At 44.8% G+C, this 17,702-nt stretch overlaps 3 protein-coding genes across 6 annotated transcripts in view; 2 read left to right on the top strand and 1 right to left on the bottom strand.

Moving 5' to 3' along the window:
- Positions 1 to 27: 27 nt before the first annotated feature.
- On the top strand, positions 28 to 2,507 carry glrx5 (glutaredoxin 5 homolog (S. cerevisiae)). Its single transcript, XM_085133927.1, has 2 exons — positions 28 to 325; positions 1,282 to 2,507. Exons 1-2 carry the CDS (start codon positions 28 to 30, stop codon positions 1,452 to 1,454), a joined length of 471 nt encoding a protein of 156 aa, XP_084990053.1. The 3' UTR covers positions 1,455 to 2,507.
- A 1,678-nt stretch (positions 2,508 to 4,185) lies between these two features.
- On the bottom strand, positions 4,186 to 11,953 carry ints9 (integrator complex subunit 9). The gene is made up of 17 exons (XM_085133905.1): positions 11,697 to 11,953; positions 11,258 to 11,385; positions 11,118 to 11,178; positions 10,932 to 10,994; positions 10,491 to 10,630; positions 10,298 to 10,384; positions 9,978 to 10,098; positions 9,741 to 9,875; positions 8,117 to 8,228; positions 7,830 to 8,010; positions 7,527 to 7,587; positions 5,854 to 6,025; positions 5,642 to 5,766; positions 5,231 to 5,398; positions 4,940 to 5,038; positions 4,722 to 4,859; positions 4,186 to 4,641 (listed from the first exon to the last, which is right to left on the bottom strand). The coding sequence occupies exons 1-17, from the start codon at positions 11,703 to 11,705 to the stop codon at positions 4,468 to 4,470; spliced, it is 1,974 nt and encodes a 657-aa protein (XP_084990031.1). The 5' UTR covers positions 11,706 to 11,953; the 3' UTR covers positions 4,186 to 4,467.
- pla2g7 (phospholipase A2, group VII (platelet-activating factor acetylhydrolase, plasma)) overlaps positions 11,310 to 17,702 on the top strand; it is a 9,163-nt gene continuing 2,770 nt past the window's right edge. The window contains exons 1-8 of one of the 4 annotated variants that reach the window (XM_085133912.1): positions 11,310 to 11,418; positions 12,850 to 12,977; positions 13,173 to 13,323; positions 13,540 to 13,633; positions 13,736 to 13,804; positions 14,816 to 14,987; positions 15,590 to 15,703; positions 17,484 to 17,575. In XM_085133912.1, coding sequence (XP_084990038.1) covers positions 12,882 to 12,977; positions 13,173 to 13,323; positions 13,540 to 13,633; positions 13,736 to 13,804; positions 14,816 to 14,987; positions 15,590 to 15,703; positions 17,484 to 17,575 — 788 coding nt within the window. In that variant the 5' untranslated portion in view covers positions 11,310 to 11,418; positions 12,850 to 12,881. Of the gene's footprint in view, positions 11,419 to 11,467; positions 11,624 to 12,173; positions 12,553 to 12,849; positions 12,978 to 13,172; positions 13,324 to 13,539; positions 13,634 to 13,735; positions 13,805 to 14,815; positions 14,988 to 15,589; positions 15,704 to 17,483; positions 17,576 to 17,702 lie in introns of those variants that run through there. The other 3 variants (XM_085133913.1, XM_085133910.1, XM_085133911.1) reach the window with 3 other exon arrangements.

Below are 17,702 nucleotides of genomic sequence, written 5' to 3'. Positions count from 1 at the left end.
TTCTAACGAGATAATTGAACACAAACCATGAACAATTTATTCCGATCCGCTGCTCGGTGTCTCCGCTCGGGTCCGGCCGTCTACGTGCCCAGACAACCCGACGGCCGCTCGCAGTGGGCCTCAGCCCGGCTCCTGTGCTCGGCGGCGGATCTCCAGAAAGACCTCGGTGAGATGGTGAAGAAGGACAAAGTGGTGGTGTTTATGAAAGGCACGCCGGCGCAGCCCATGTGCGGCTTCAGTAACGCTGTGGTTCAGATCCTCCGGATGCACGGCGTGGACAACTACGCTGCGTACAACGTGTTGGAGGACCAGGACCTCAGACAAGGTCAGTAACCCGGAGTCGGCCTGACAGCAACAGGTTGCCACCTCTCAGGTGAACGTGTACCGTCTTGGTTACTTTGTAAGCGGCAGAAAAAGCGTCACATGCTGGGTGCAGCTCATTTAAACACCCTTGAAGTGTCGGCTCCCCTCAGAGCCGTGTGTGAACTACTGAACCTGATTGTTACCTCATTCTAAGCAGCATTACGTTAGGATAGCTGTCAACGGCTCTATGGCCAGTTTTTATCAGTGTTGCGCAGCTGACTCGATCCCCATTGTTCCGATAATGACACGAGACATGTCGGGGAGCGTCCTTACAGATGACATCAGCGATATGTGCTCCTGTCTAAGTGCGTCTGTAACCACATGTTCACATGTTTAGAGTAAAAACCTGATAATGACCAATTGGATCAATTTACATATTGTTATATAGTCCTGAATGTTGTATTTTACAGCCACGTCTGGACACTAACAAACATATAATACTGATATTAAAGGGCTTAAAAGAGCGGGGGGGAGGGGGGGTTAAGAGAAGAGGCTCTTCCACAGTGTGTTTTCTCCTGGCTTCCTCCCCTCACCCCCCAACCACTCACAGATGGCCCCTCACTGAACCTGGTTCTGCTTCCTGTTAAAAGGCAGTTTATCTTTCCCTCTTCCATCTATGGTTTGCTCATAAGGGTCGTCTGATTGGTGGGATTTTCTCTCCATTATTGTAGGGTCTTTACTTTACAGTATAAAGTGCCTTGAGGCCACTGTTGTTGCACTAAATGAATAAATCTGAATTGTGTTGGAGACACTTTGCTGTGTGTGTGGAGATTTGTGCTTTTGCTACAGTTTCAGTGGGTAGAAAAAAGCCCCACCCCTCAGATTTTCGTTAAAAAATGCTAATGAGGCATGTAACCAAACTGCTACGCCTAATTTAAAAACCTGACTGGTAGTATTAACGCCGTCTGCCTTCCACAGGAGTCAAAGACTTCTCCAACTGGCCCACGATCCCTCAGGTGTACTTCAATGGCGAGTTTGTGGGAGGCTGCGACATCTTTCTGCAGATGCACCAGAACGGAGACCTGGTGGAGGAGCTGAAGAAGCTGGGCATCCGCTCTGCAGTGCTGGACGCAGAGAAAGAAGCCAAGTAATGGATGGGTATAAGCGTGAAGCGGCTGACTCAGCCAAAGGCGCATTTATCAGGTTGAACCCCCCCCCCCCCCCCCCACTGCCGCCGCCACCACCTTCCACCACACAAACACACACACTCAGTCCCCGAGCTAAAAGAAGTGGCTATTGTGTATTCGATATTACAGCTTTGTTTTTTCCAGCCGAGGGCAAAGTGACACCACGGGAGCGATGAGAGCGAACCCCAAAAAAGCAAAAGCTGTGGGCCAAATGAAAGCTCCATAGAGCTGAACGAGAACATCGTTACAATAAGTCCATCCTGTTGTAACAAAAAGCTTTAATACTTCTGCACCTCCAAGAACTGTGACGTCACCCCCTCACGCCCACCTCAAACTGCCAGCTGACTGTGACGTGTTTAAGCTGCCACCTGAGCGCTCGCTGCGCTCTCACCTGGTTACATCAGTCCTCTGCGATCTTCCCCTCGCCGCTGTCCTCCACGCTTAGTTTAAGACCAGATGAGCTTTAGACCTGCCTAACTGTACCACGCCTAACTTAAGTTCATTATTCACGCTGCCTGGGCCTCATCGGCTAATGATGTCATCACGCTCTTAAATGCACTGCCTGTAGTTTCAGGAAACAAGAACAAAGAGGGGACAACGTGGCTTCGTGCTGGTATGAATGTCTTCTCTTTAATGAAGCCACTGATCGATCACTGGACAGTCCCCTGTTTGTTCTTCCTGCCTGGAACCACGTGGAACCTGTCAATGTCAGGATCCGCTGAAACCTAACATACCTGATACCTGATGTCCTTTTTATTCTTTTTTAAACCACCCTGAAGATGACAGATTACTGCACACCAGCCGAAGCAGTTAATGTTACATCTGTTTGTATTTCGCTCTAAAGGTGAAGAGTCAGAGCACCTCACATTTATCAGTCTGAGATGATCCTCCTGCTGCAGACAGTCGTATTATCAAAGCAACACGTAGTACACTGTAAGATATTGTACAGCTTATTATTAGATGTACTTCTGACGCATGTAATCAATTCTGCACTGATTAAATATTTTGTGACACAAACGAGTTGTCGTGTCGTACCTCACGCATGTTGGTCTTTTGTAAGCGATGTTACTCACAGTCGTTTTTACTGCGAGCTGGGCCACACTTGCAGTAATGTGCAGACGTCATGAGCCACATCATTTCCTCGGGTTTTACTAAGAATTTGAGAAATGGGTGTTTTTAGTTTTTTGATTATTTTTTAAAAACATTTTTAATGCACTAGAAAACAGTTTATAAGACAAACTGACTTTGTACAAGTTTGAACCAGCTGGAATATTTGTTGTGACGTCTTTACTTTTCAGCTTTCTTCTCATTTCTCTAAGTATCCTCCAAAAATAGTTCTCCAGGTTTTTCTGTGCAGGTGTTTCCCAGCTCCTGTGTCAGCTTAATAGTTTGTTTTTTCTAATTCTTGTGAACATGACTCAGATAACGTTCATCTGCTATAAATGTGTTTTATAGGTCAGAAACTTCTTCTTTTGTCTAACTTGGTCATATTTTTTAAGAATTCCTTGCACAACATGCTGACGTAAATCAAATATGACATTTTGGCTCGACATGTGAAAAGTGAATGAAACAAAAAGGTGCTACACGTGAACCTTTTCAGTATCTGAATCTGGCTTCAGGAATTTCTGACAGGACTCTTCATCACTGTGAGATTGGGAAAAGTTACACGCAAATGTTAAAAGACGAAACTTTCACACTGTGTCTCAATAAATGCACATCAAGCTGAAAAACTGTGAGTCCAGGGAGTCAAATGCCAAACACACTCACTATAAAACATCTGGAGTCTATGTAGTTGGAAGATTATCACAGAATCTGGTTCTGAGATATGAAGCTGCCGTCAAAGTGCCTGAAACTGGTATTCTTCATAGTGGTCAGCAGGGGGCGACTCCTCCCGCTGGAAAAATGTGCAACTGTGTTTAAGACCTGGAGGAAATGTTTGTTTCCTCACCAGAGAAACGGAGCATTTCCAGAAGTGAGAGCACGTGTGTGTGTGTGTGTGTGTGTGAACACTGACAGAGGCCCTGGTGTGTTCAGGGAGCCCAGCTTAAATTAAATATTCAGCCATCGTTCCTGTTGAACATGTTTACTGTGCATTTCCTCTTGTGTCGTGTCAGCGTGTGCCAGGAAAACACACCTGCTGTTACTCAGTTTCAGGAAGGAACACTTCTGTGGAATGTGAGTGAAGCGCTTTCCTCATTTTATCCTGTGCAAATGTAACCAGGTCATAAATGACACATTGTTACAATTACACAAAATGTTAAACCGTTCCTGTTATACCTAATTTTTAGGACCTTCAAGCCTGTAGTTTTGTTCACTATCAGTTGGAGCCCCTCCTCACTGTTCTTCTTCTTTGGTGCAACCCTATAAACAGTGCACCCCTTTGGCCTCTCCCCTTCTCCCCTATTCCCCTGTGGGGGGAGTCGGTGTCTTTCCCAACACTGCAACACATAATGTATATTTAGCCACCCTGATATTTCTTATTGTGTCTTTAGTTCAGTCATTGTGTGTCTTTGCTAGATGCTGTAAATGTAAATGTGTCACATGTGTTATAGGCACAGTCAGTGCTAGCATGAACAGATCGTTCTTGCTAGCTTGGGAGTTGTGGTGGGTTGAGCTGAGCCTCTTCACTACTGTTTGCATTTGGTTGTAGGAGCTGGAGCGAGATCTTTGTTTCTTTACTTTTCATTGTCAGACACAACGCAGGAACACACCGGCTACACAAAGCCCGGGCTCGTGAGCAAAGTCTCAGCTTTCACTTTTAGAGCTTTCCTAAGACTAAGTGATGAACGACAGTCACTGCACGATTCTGGAAAACTTTTAAATACAAAATAATACATCTGAGTTTTATAGAATAAAACCAAACAATGCTGTACAGTGAAGTGACTGTGAATATGGCCGTTGAGCATCCACACCGTCCCTTCTGTCCGTAACCCAGTGACGCAGAAACACGGTTAAAAACTAACAGCCAGGATTCAGCTCAGAGTTTCTGCAGGAAGCGCAGCACCAGGTCCCTGAGCGTGGTCCTCAGCGGCTCGCTGTCACAGACGATATGCGTCCCGTCCTCCTCCAGCTGAATGAGCGTGTCCTCCGCCTGCAGGTGCAGGATGTGCCCGTCTGCAGTTTCCTCCACTTTAACCTCTGTGATCCCGTGCTGCAGATGAGCACAGAACAAGTTAACATCAAGAGCTAATATCACAGCACACCGACAGCCCGCTCGCTCAGATTTCCCACCTTCTGCAAAGTGGCCAGAAAAGCCTCCAGGGCCACAGCTCCACTCAGCATGGGTTTAGGGGCCAACGCTACGGGGGGCTCCTCAATCACACGCTTCCTCTTCTTGCTGGGGGGCATGGGAGGGGGTTTGGGCACCGACTGGGAACAAATGAAAGAAAAATGCAGCTGAGCTCTGATCAGCTGATTCTCTAATGGAAGTGCAAGCAATGTGGGCTCACCTGTAACGTGTGCTTGTTGTCCTTTGAGTGCAGCAACGCAGACACGGTCGCCACGGAGACGCCGGCTTTGATCTCCGAGGGCACCAGCGAGTTGGCCAGCTAGGAAGAGAAAAATACGACTCTTAGCTTTCTGACAGCGAGAGGATTTGTCAATAAAAACAGCTGATCAAACGCCACGTTGTCATAGTGATCAGAGAATCCACCATCTGTTTCTGAAACAACAGATACTCTGTGGCTGGAAACTCAGATCCATCTCTGAGGAGTTTCTTTGACTTCTCTTCGGGGCCTCACCTCAGGCAGGATGTAGATGCGTTCGTAGCGGCGTCTGAAGGGCAGGTTGAGAACAGAGCAGCGTCTGTAGGGCATCGGAGGCGGCTGCAGCTCCAACATCAGGTCGGAGCGGTGGGACTGGGTCAGAGGAGGCTGGGTGTACTGCTCGGGACACACCACGTGGAGAGGCTGCAGGAAGAAGACACGGCTGTAGCTTTTACACACAGAGTACAAACGTGAGCGGCTGAAGCTTTAACATTTAAATTAAGGCTACAGCTAAATGAGAACTAGTGCTGCGAACGGGCCATCCTGGAACATCAGGGATGCTTCAATCAAATCCCTCAAATCTTAAGCAAGACCCACCGCTTCGCTGAGCTCTGCCCTGAACGCTCACATAATCTCTCATAGTCAGATCAGGTGCTAACAGCATACCTGGACTTCTTTGAGCAGCTTTGATACTTGGTGGAAGTTGAGCCGTGTGTCGATGGGACAGTAAACGCACTTCATGGCTAACGGCTGGTACGGAGCCAGGGCATCCAGGTAGGAGAAGTCCGGCTCTGGGAGTGAGAAAGATCAGGCACTCAGGACATTACCAGCTTTCCTTGTTTTAGTCACGTCTGAGATGTAACGACAGCTGTAATTACCAGTAAAGATGATGGTGTTAAGGCTGGATTTGCCCCAGAGCTCCATGAAGTGAACGACGTCCCCGAAGCGCAGAGAGGGGTGGCCGGTGAAAACCACGCAGGGCTGACGGAAGTCGCTGCTGAAGTCTCCGTGAATGCTGGGGTAGTGCTTCAGCTTGTTGGTTTGGATGAGCTGAAACATCAGCAGCACATTTAAGCACCAGTTTATCAACCTCGTCACCAGCCCCACAGGTGTTTTCATCCTGCTGTCTTTGCATCAGTCGACGCTTTTTATAACGTGTTAGAGGTCTGATGCGCTCCAGGCAAAAGCACATCTCACTCACATTTGATGCAACTCAGGGCTACATGTCATCTGTTATGAATGACTCGTGATGGCACTGGCCTGTTCGAACACTATTTGCCTAATGCTTTCCAATTCAAAGCTACGTTTTCTCCAACCAAACATGAATTTGCATAAAATATAAATACTTTTTCAGAGATGAAATGCTGGTTTGGTAGCAAAGCTCCAAATGCTCAACCAATGCTCTCGCACGCCACAGCTGCTCTATCATGTGACGCACACTGCTCCGACGTGCTACGGTTATGAGCTGAGTTACGCCGTGTCGCAAGTTTTGTGAGGTGCTTTTGTGATATTTAATGAATCAGATTACATTTTTTATTTCTCCCCGATATCCGATCCAGTAATTTAGGTCAGTATCAGACTGATACAGATACGTAATATCGGATCGGTCCATCTCTAACTTTAACTTTCTCCCCCATAAAGACGACATTTGATGACCTCCACTGGGACCTCAAGTTAAAAACCTAAAAAAAGTAGGTTCCCTATAATATAATGATTATTTTCAGTATAAAGGAGAAGTGCACTGCCAGTAGGGCAGGGCAATATGGCCAAAAATATTTATCACGATATATTTGAAAATGTGTGCTAACGATATAACTGACGATAGAATTGACACGAGACAAAATACTTTATTAGTGCAAAAAACCATCAATGTATTTTCACTTAAACAAGCAGCTGTTTTTATCTGCATTAAAGTTATATAAACATGTAACAGTGCAAATGCAAATTCTTTGCTGACAGTTTAACCAAAAGGCATTTCCAGTGGAAACTGGCCGACATATCCTCAGCATAACCATGTATAACATCCACACAACTTAAAAAGAGGTTAAACGTTATATGTTGAAGCACAGTACGTATCACTCCGCGAGGCTCCGCCCACGATAGCCGTAATGCTCCGACAATCCATCAAGCGGTGCGGCTTCGTAGCTTGGCAAAGTCGTACTGAAACATTTGACAGAATTTCGAGTGCCGTGTACATAAAATCGGTTCAGTAATAACGACGGCCCGCTAGCATGCGCTAACAAAAACGGTGCTTTGTTGTGTATCTGACGGACGAAAGCTAAACCAGTTCCACACCAGTGAAGTTGCAGCATTTTTACAAACCAGTTCAGGTTCATCTGTTTCACTCAACGATCCGCTTTCGCTCTTCTCATTCTCCGTCGCCGCCATGCTTTTTCCGCCATGTGCGTATGTAAACAAAGGCACTGCGCATGCGCGTTTTACCCATATTCTATCGCCATGTTTCCTTTTCTTATCGTTGCCTTACATTATACCGGTGTTACTGTGAGCGGTATGATGTGACCCAGCCCTACTGCCAGTGTTCCTGACTCACCTCTGCGTGTGGGAAAGGCGGCTCTGGGAGATAAACCTTTGTTTGCTTGTTGTGACAAAGCCTGAAATATTTGAGAAAAAGAAAAATCACGTGGAATATTCCACAGTCACACACGTTATCGTCTCTCTGCTGTTTGCTGCACTTCTGTGTTCCTAATTATCAGAGTGACTGCATCATGACTTGTTGTGGAAGACGTGGAAAAATGAGGACAAGCTAACCGAGCACATGCTGAAGAAAAACAGTAAAACCTAAAATTAAACTTTCACGACAGAATCGAGAAGCTTTCGATAAACGGCCACTCACCACTCGGCGAAGATCTGAGAGAACTCCAGCGAGCTGTTGGCTATGGGTGAGATGAAGTAGAAGGGCGTGGTCCCCAGGTTGGCGCTCTCTATGAACTGGTACAAACACTCGAGCAGGTCGTAGATCACTCCCGAGGAGTAGCACGGCACCAGCACATTTCCTCCTGCCCGGATGGTCATGGCTGCAGAACGCAGACGAACAAGCACAGACAACATCATTCAAGAATGACTTCAACGTTTGGTTCTTTTCACACGCCACAGAAATCTAAGCGCTACATTGAAACCCACCCAAGTTACTGCAGAATTCTCCCAGCATGCCGTCTGGGTTGGCAGTAGGCATCTGAGTGAGGCCTGTCAGAATGAGGACGTCACTATTCTTTAGGGAGCTCTGGTCCATGGGCTGAGAGCAGAGAAGAAGAGAAACTGTGCAGAGTAGTTGTGGTAGGACAGAACAGACTGGATTCAAACAATTACAGCGTGCACTGACAAACACTCGCCTAAACATTTAGCTTCCAAAAGAAACTCTGAGCACAGGAAAAAGGAAATCTGTGACTAAACAAATAACAGACTGCACTCTTTACACTCTAGATCGTGACGGTTTTGTCCTCAATCCCTTCAAACTTTAACTTTCTCCCCCATAAAGACGACATTTGATGACCTCCGCTGGACCCTTAATAGGGCTGCCACAAACGATTATTTTGATAGTCGACTAGTCACCGATTATTTTTGCGATTAGTCGACTAATCAGATCATCATCCATTGGACGTAAAACGTACAGCTTATTGCACCAGCAGCATCTGCTCTTATATAACTATCATTAGCTTACAGCTTTAAGTGTTTAAGGTATGTGCTAACTAAAAATAAAGACAAGATGATAGTTTATTAAATTTTAATGAAATTTGCAGATTGTTTCAGTGAAGTTTAATAAACTCCTTGCTATCTAAAATATAACAGGACACCGGAGTAAATTCTGGAGTATCTCAGACTTCTGATAATCAGCTGTCTGCTTGACGTTTATTCAGCTGTGTAAAAACTATAACTTTAATCTCAGCCAAACCGATTTACTCAGGAACAAATAAAATACTAAAAAAAGGACAAACAATAACATTTTTAAGTGATCTAAGTGACTTATGTATATTTAACCTGAGTAGCGAAAGACGGCGGTGGGTTTGAAAACGATTAGCCGGGAGTCCGGTGTTCTCACGGCTCTAGTGAGCCTAGCCCCCGGCTAGCTATCGAGCTAGTGGCTAACAGACGTCTCCGAAAACGTCGGAGCGCTTTTGAAAATATGTGGTGTCTTGATAAACTGAGCAGATATTTGAGGTTTACACAGCTACATTCTCGCCTGAAAATATGTTAAACGTTTATTTTGTGACCCAGAAAGAATAATAAGAGTAATATTAAAACTAACTAGCTGCCGCCATTGTTGGAAACTGAGCTGGGCCGCGCTATGAATTCTGGGACACAGCTTCTTCTTCTTCTTCGGGGTGTAACGGCAGCTGGCATCCTTGTCCATGCAGTGCTGCCATCTTCTGTTTCAGTCCGTTATTACACTCTTAAACCCTACTACTTATTCCTGCGTCTTTTGTGATCTTACAAAGCTTCAAACGACGCGTCGACTATTAAATCAGTCGTCGACGATTTTGATAGTCGACGTAATCGTGACTAGTCTACTAATCATGGCAGCCCTAACCCTCAATGACAAGTTTTGACACCTTAGTAAAAATCAATAATGACGTGGTTTAGCTGCACGAGCAGAGACCACCCTCCCTGACTGCTGCACACGCATTTTGTCAGTTTGTTCTGTAAACAGCCCCGAAATATGACAGAAATCACTCCGCTCAGGAAAAAAGCTTCAAGGGTTGCGCCCAGTAGACTTTGAAATGGTGAAGCATTCAGCCTGCTGGCCTACCTGAGGATGTGTGGTGAGTAGAGATGAGCCAGACACATAGGACACCTTCTCATGGTGAGACTGGATGATCCAGTTGGAGCTCCCCAGCGAGTAGCCGGAGCTTAATGGGGAGACTTGTACAGCTCCAAACAACTCCTGCAAGAAAAACAAACGAGAAAAAAGACGAGGAGAAGTCACCGCTGCACGAAAGCAAAAATGTGAAGTCTTAAATATCTCCTGGACGTAATCAATTCTCACCACTTTCTGTGAATAACCCACAAGCTGCACTTTGCTGAGTGCAGAGTTAACCTCCTGCATGCTGTAGCATCGCTTCCACATCCACACATCAACTGCATCCTTCAGCGGCCCCGGGAGCATCCTAATGCAACAACATAAGTATTCATTTGAACGGTGGAGTTACACCACCCTGTTAGTGGAGGTGTAACAAAACACCAGACAAATTATGTGAAGGTAAAATGAAACTTCAAAAATGACTAAAACAAAGTCAGTAACTGTATTTCATGTGTCACCTCAGACAAAACGCACACACACAGAATATTTTTACAAAACTAGACGACCTTTGTATCTCCTTGTTCTTCCAGGACGTGGCAGACTGGGCTTTAGGAACTCTCTCCATGAAGTTCACGAGCTCCTCCATCAGCAGCCTGAGGAAGGAACCGAAGACGTGTGACCTGTATCTCATTTTACCAAATAAAATAATAATGATATCACAAAAATAATATAGAAATAGTAAGATGTGGTATCTGTCACCTGCCAATCTGCAGCGTGGGCTCCGTGGCGTACACTGTCCCGGTGAAGCCGGTGTGCTCTGTGATGTAAGGCAGAGCCATCATGCAGTGGTAGTTTGAGATTAGGATGACATCGATGGTGGACAGGTCCAACAGTTCTCTCTGTGGGTTATTCAGATTAAATAAATATCATTGTGGTACTTCAGGTATTTATTAAGATTGATGTTTTAGGGTCTGTGGTAATCACACTGTGCTGATCATAATAACTGATTTCTCTGACAGGATTCCCCTATTCTTGTCAGTTGTAGCAGGCCTATCAGCTTTCTTTTTCTTTCTTATTATTTGTTTAAAATAGGTCGCTTTGCTGCAACTCTGATGCTTCACAGTGGCCCCTGTTTTGCAGAAAGACATTCTAGCACAAGCTACAACACTGATGCAGAGATGAAGTATCAGGGATGTCTACCTCAGGGAGACAGAACTCTGGCTGTGCATCAACAAACACCCTCCCTGCGCACTCCTTCAGCTCCTGCAAGCATAAGGCGAAACAGTTTTTTCCCCCACAGATAAATCGGCACATCTTCATAAAAAACTGCAGTAAGTTGAAATACACGCCAAGTAACCTAAACACATTACAAACAGCTTCTCGTGCCTTTTCCAAATTTATTGTTCCATCCTTAGAGACCCAACCAGGTAGCTTGGAAAGTCTTGGACTGAAAAAAAAGGATCATAATCATCAACAAGCAAAACATCTGTTATCCACGAATGAGTGAATTACTGTCAGTGACTCACCTGTGCACCAAAGGCAGGGGCAGGAAGTTGAGGACAGAGGTGGTGTCCAGTCCACAGTCCAACATGATAGTGGTGGACTTGAACTTGAGGACATTGCAGGGCAAAGTAGGATGACCCGACAGACAGTACTGCAAGGAGGAAATGCACCGTTAAAACCACAGGTGTGTGTAGGTGTGTGTAGGAGTACAAAGATGCAGATACAGTAAAACAGGATAAACACGACACCAGGGGATTGTGTTTCCGTTTTTTCGTATGCATAGTTAAACACTTCACGCTGTACTGACTTGCTGTTCGCTGCTCACCTTTTCCACTTTATTCAACTGTACCAAAAAACGCTATTAGCTTCCAGCTAACAGTCGCTTTTGGGTGAGTATAAGTTAATCATTTTTCGACGATTCCTACATTCGTTGTTCTCTTCACTGATCTGCTTTTTACTCACCAATTTCATCTTTAACACAAGGAGTTGCTGATAAATGAGTTGAAAACAGTTAGCTTCGCTAACGCAGCATCGTTCTCCACTGCTCTTCTTCTCGCTGTTTTCCGCTCGGCTGCTCTCTACCGCCCCCAACAGACGTGGAGTCGCATCAAAAGTACAGACACTTTAAAAATGCCATTGTCACTGAGAAGCCAGCGCTTATATGCAGCTGCTTTGGCACCAGCACCTTGGCTCACACGATATTAATGAAAATATTAATTAAAGGGTCGATGATTGTTGTAAACAAGTGCAACAAGTGATCCCAGAGCTGTCAGCGAGAGTCGCTGCGATAAACCAGAGCCATATACAGAGCAGTTAACACAATTTCATACGCCTGGTTGAGTTTATATTAAGAGCCGCCAAAGTCGTAATTACAGTAATGATAGAAAAATGATTGCCAACTGTTAAATAATATGACACGTAGGTCATTAAGGTTTCAGTTGGGGGACGCCATTAGGCCGGCAAAGGCAGGACTGCCAGTGACTCAACACCGTTCAGCCACTACTCTGGTTTAGCCCCCTCCTATGCTAGCAGCGGCTAGCTGACAAAAACATTAACCACTCCCAAAGTAGTACATTTATCCTGTGACTGCTCTGTCAGTCCACGGTGATATTGCGAAACTGATGCAGAAACAGCGGGCAGCGCTCGCACTTCTGTATCTCCGGTAGGCTTTTGTTTTATTTAACGAGTGTTACCGGCAGCTAAAGAGGAGATAGAGAACGTTTGGATAGGTCGCTGTCAAAAGTGCTCTAGTCGATGTTTTCTTATGGAGGGTTTGTTCAGTTAGGAGTCAAGAAAGTTAACGCGTGGGCGAGGACAGGTAGGAGTTAACACGCCACGTTTTGGGTTTTAACTGACAGCACAAACACTTTGACCCGTTTAGTTAAATGTGCGATTGTGTGGGGCTCTGCGGTTAGATCAAGGGTAAACTTCGCGACTCATACGGCTGGTTACAGTTACCACAGTGAACAAGTTTTTGCCTTTCATACTAATAAACTATATAATGATACAGTCTGCATATACACATTTGTTCATTGCAGTCAGTAGCTTCCTGTTATCTTTCCCTTTTATAGAGCAGCAGTATTGATGTACACGTGTGTGTGTTTCTATTTGCCAGACCACAGGAGGTCCGCGCTCAGTTTCTTCACCATGGGCAGCAGCTGCAGTAACCACCTCGGGATCCCTCCAGGCAACGGCCCGAACGCCGTGGGCTGCACTGACTTCATGATGGACCACACTGCAGAGGTACAAGCAAAAGAAAACCTTTGTTCACGCTGACATGTAACAGCTGAGGTCACATATTTGTGTTTGACATTCTTGAGTGTGCTGCAGATGCTGGGCTGGGTACCCACGGGTATTGGGCCAAACAGGCTGCTGACATCACGGGAGCAAATGGCCTTCTGCTGAGTTGCTTGAACTAACTGTCTGTCTCTCCAACAGGGCACCTTCTTCCGGCTGTACTATCCCTGTCAGGAGATGGAAAGTGCAGGGAAGCCTGACTGGGTCCCATACAAGGAGTACTTTAATGGTTTGGCTGACTTCATGAAAATGAACAGGGCCCTCAGTGAAAGGATCTTCAACTACCTCTTTGGTGAATAAATTAGGAAAATCCAGTATTTCTAATGATTTCATGGCATAAAATTGACTATTTTTTCTCAAGTCTTGTCTGCTTTGCGCATTTATTTGGTCAGGACAGCAATATTATATGACTTTAGTCACTAAAAAAATAGAAAGCTGGTTTCTTTCATTTTCTAATGTGGTTTAAAAAGTAGGCAAAGTGAATGTTCCCCATGTTTATCTATTTCAGGGTCCTTCAAGATCCCAGCCTATTTGGATGCTCCATTTAAATCGAATGAAAAATGTCCCGTGATCATCTTCTCCCACGGCTTGGGAGCCTTTAGGTACACACACAATGCATTTGTTTTTTTTTTTATTTCATCACTCCTGCAGCAATAATCGTTACAAGTTCTGCTCACACTGTGGCTCCTGTGATTGTTTCTCAGGACCTTGTATTCAGCGATATGTGCAGAAATGGCCTCTCAGGGCTTCATTGTGGCATCAGTGGAACACAGGTAATTTTCCAATTTAGTTCATATGTCATTTTATTCCATTAAACACCAACTGTTCTATAGCAGGGTTGTCAAACATAGGGCCCAGGGGCCAGAATCGGCCAGGCAGAGACTCCAATCGGGCCCACTGGAAAGCGTGTGATGTTGTGTATGTACGGTCGGTTGTGGGAACTGCAACTGACAAATAAAGGCTCTCTTCTGTCATCTCTATGGATTTGAAACTTTTAACTGTATTTAAAGTTTTACAGACCATTGTGTTCGTGCTACACCAGAAAGTTACTGATAGATACAAAAAATTAAATGACAGAAAAGTTCCCATTTTTCAAGCATCTACTAAAGATGTTTTTACTATAAAAAACACAATGAGCTAGCAACAGTGTTTCTCTTATTTTACATATGCAACATAAAACTAAGACAAATTGTTGCAATTGCACTTCTTTTCCTCATTTGAAGATCTCTCAGGGATTAATTGTGGTTTCAGCATCTTTACACTGACAGAAATTGGAGTTTCTGACCTTAAGTGGTCGCACACTTAAGGTCAGAGTGGGTCGTATGTGGCCCACGATGTAAAATGAGTTTGAAATCTGTGCTTTGTCATCTTCATTTGGAGGAAATCGTAGCTGAACGTTTGTCCTCTGCTATTGTTTGCTTGGCTGTCTGTTTATGTGTGGAGTAGGAGTGGAAAGGGTGTGCAGACAATGGTATGAACCAGCTCATCACAATTCTTTTCAGTATGCAGACAAGGGGGACCATATGGAGATGAACATAATGGCCACAGCTGGCCCGTCACTTACGGTGATGGAAGTGTTATTTTGCTGAATTTTAGCAGCCGGCGACATGCTGACAAAGCCGCAGACAGAGCACACGGCTGCAGTGTGAGAGCAACAACATGAGTGACTTTGCTTCTTACAGAGAGAGGGCCAGGATGTGCTCTCTGCATGTGTCTAAACCCTAACTGTCCTTTCTGTTCCCAGGGCTGGAACTACAGGTTATGGTTTTCTTTTTCTCCCACAGAGACCAGTCGGCGTCAGCTACGTATTATTTTTGTGAGAAGCCAGAGTCAGAAAGGTCAAATGCAAGTTTGACAAAATCATCCGGTGCCACCCAACAGAGCTTGGTGAAGGAGTGGATGTACTACAGAGCTCTGCAGCACGGAGAGAGCGAATTCCCCCTCAGAAACAAACAAGTATGTTGTCGCAGAGATTACCCACAGACTCCCTCTGTGGGTTTAAAATTCAGCCTCTTGATTGCATAACATGTGAACTTCATACCCGCTTGCTCGCAGGCAGCTTGGCATTGATGTTAAAATCAAACCACATCCTCCTTTGTTCTAGCTGACATTCTTGTTTTCATCTGGGCACGTTACGTTAAACAGCAAGCGTGTGGTCACATCCATTAATCTTAAAGCTGGAAGGAACGAGGGAGTGCAGACAGCAGGTGGCTTTTTAAATCTACGATTAAGGCGAGGGATATTTCTATTTTTCTGTTCATCAGAGTAGTTTTGCAAAACTCACAGTTCAACACAATCCTAGTTTATCTTGTACTGGGTCCAAGTGCAGCAGCTCAGCTCCACTACAGCTTCCTGTCCCCTCCCTTTAAGAGAAGCTCCCTCTGATTGGCTGCCCACCATAAACAGAAGTTTAGGGAGACCGGGAGTATATAAATCCCATAGTAGGGGAAAAAAGATGGTTTTGTTTGTCGTATGTGTACAGATGTCGTGAATGTAAAGGTAAATATTAATTTACCGCCTTAAAGAAACAGAATGAATTCATTTGTTTCATCTTTCAGGTGAAACAAAGAGCAGATGAATGCATTCTGGCTCTGGATAAACTCACTGAAATCAACTCAGGAATCTCAGTGCAAAATGTTCTGGAGACGCACTTCGACTGGTCGACGCTGACGGTAAGCTTTTGGTTACCTCTGGCTGTGACGTGCATGCATGTCATGCGGCGTGTGGTAGCAAACACAATAATGGAAATGTGTCACAAGACGCAGAAAGTAGTTGTAACACGAGCATGGGGCAAGTTGGCAAGTGTCACAAGGCTCCAGGAAACGCAGTTTGTGGGCGTGTGTTAGACGTCTCTTTGAAGTTTGATCAAAGCTAAAAGGCAACAGTTGCAGCCTTTTAGCTTTACAGTGTTTAAAGCTGAACTCTCCTCACCTTCGAGGTGAACAGCTGATGCTGTTACCTGGGAGAGCAAAGTGTGCTGGTTACTGACACATGACAGAGTGGTACATACATCAAAGGGTTAACCTAGCAACCAGCCGTCGGCAACAAAGCGGTGATCCTGTGTGGACCCCCGTCGTAGGAAGCAGACATTCCAGCCTCTGGTTACCTAGGCAACTTCCAATCTATTTATACTCCTGTCGTGTGTCAGTCAGGGGTACTCTTCACTGCTTCGATCGCTCAACTTGAAACGGAGAAAAGTTTAAAGAGTAGATCAGGAAGCAACGGCAAGGTTTTGACCAGAGACCACAGAGTGGTGCAACTTCAAGCTGGGCGAAGAAACCACTGACAAAGCGATGAGGCGATGTAGGCTAACCCAGCACTCAACCTTTCTAAGCTGTGAGGTGAAGTATTGCAAAGATGATGCTGATTGACATATGGGGCAGGTGTCAAACATGGAGTGTCTGCAACAAACATCAGCTCCAAAGCGATGAATGGTTGAGTGAACTGCTTCCTGTGTGCACATCCTTAACTTCACAATTCCAGCACTTGTTTAATTTCTTAATCATTTCTTAGTTCACAAAAAGTCAACTTGTACATTTGGAAAATCTGTTTCAGGGTTTGTTGCATCCTGCTGTGATGCTTAGAAGACCAACGAGTGTTTCTATCTTTGTAGTTATTGCAACTTTCCCTAAAGTCTCGAGCTTCCAAAGTTCATTTACCAGCACATTTTTTTTATATATAAGTTTGGCACCAAAAGTCATATTTAGTTGACTTGATTGTATCGATGCTTCTGGGCAATAAGTCTTAGACCAGGCTTATTTATTTCCCCCACATTTTGCTACAAGTTTGAAAAAGTTGCCAAATCTTCTACTTGGTGTCATTTATTGAACTCTGAAGACATAAGAGTCATAACAACAGCATGTGGAGGAACCACACACGGCCACAACAGCATGGCACCTGCTCCTCGTGCTGGTCACGCAGTGCTGTGGTATAGCTTCCCATTCTTCAACCACTACTTTTGGTTTTGTTGGCTGACTTGTGAAAAACACTGTTAAACTGCCAATATGTCTTGTTCATACTTTGCTCATCCCATCCAACGCCACACAAGAGTCGACACAGACTAAGCTGTTTGGCATTCGCTCGAATACTCAACTCTGCTGCTCAACGCACAAACGTGGCCCCAAATATACTTTGCAGCTGTAGATTATTGGCAAAAAGCATTGGTACAACAAAGAAGTATCGAACACAAAGTTGTTACTTTTTGTGCTGCCGTGTGTGTTTAAACAATAAAATGACATCAACTAGTTTCAGATGACTTTGAAAGTGCACTGAGGAAAAACCTGAGTTAGCCTCAGCTTATCCATCAGCTGCAGAGTCCAAAGTTCATGAAATGCTGTTTTGCATAAAGAACATCAGCAGACTTTAATCTGTGATGAGGAAAAATGTGAAACGCAGTGGAGTAAATTTCATTTGTGCTGATTTCTTAATTCTCTCTCATGTTCTTGGTAACAGAACTCCATGGACCTGTGCAGGATAGCAGTGATGGGCCATTCTTTTGGAGGAGCAACAGTCATAGAGGCTCTGTGTAAAGAGGTTAAATTCAAGTATGTTTTTATGGGTTTTTTGGTTTCCAGTCTTTTATCACTTCTTGTAACTGCGCTCTTATTGTCCATGATGTCTGCAGGGCTAGAGCTGTGTGCATGAGGGCATTTCACTTTGCTTAGTATACAT

This window comes from Neolamprologus multifasciatus, chromosome 15, assembly GCF_963576455.1.
Source record: "Neolamprologus multifasciatus chromosome 15, fNeoMul1.2, whole genome shotgun sequence".
Lineage (NCBI taxonomy): Eukaryota > Metazoa > Chordata > Actinopteri > Cichliformes > Cichlidae > Neolamprologus > Neolamprologus multifasciatus.
This window is presented reverse-complemented; position numbering and strand designations above follow the sequence as displayed.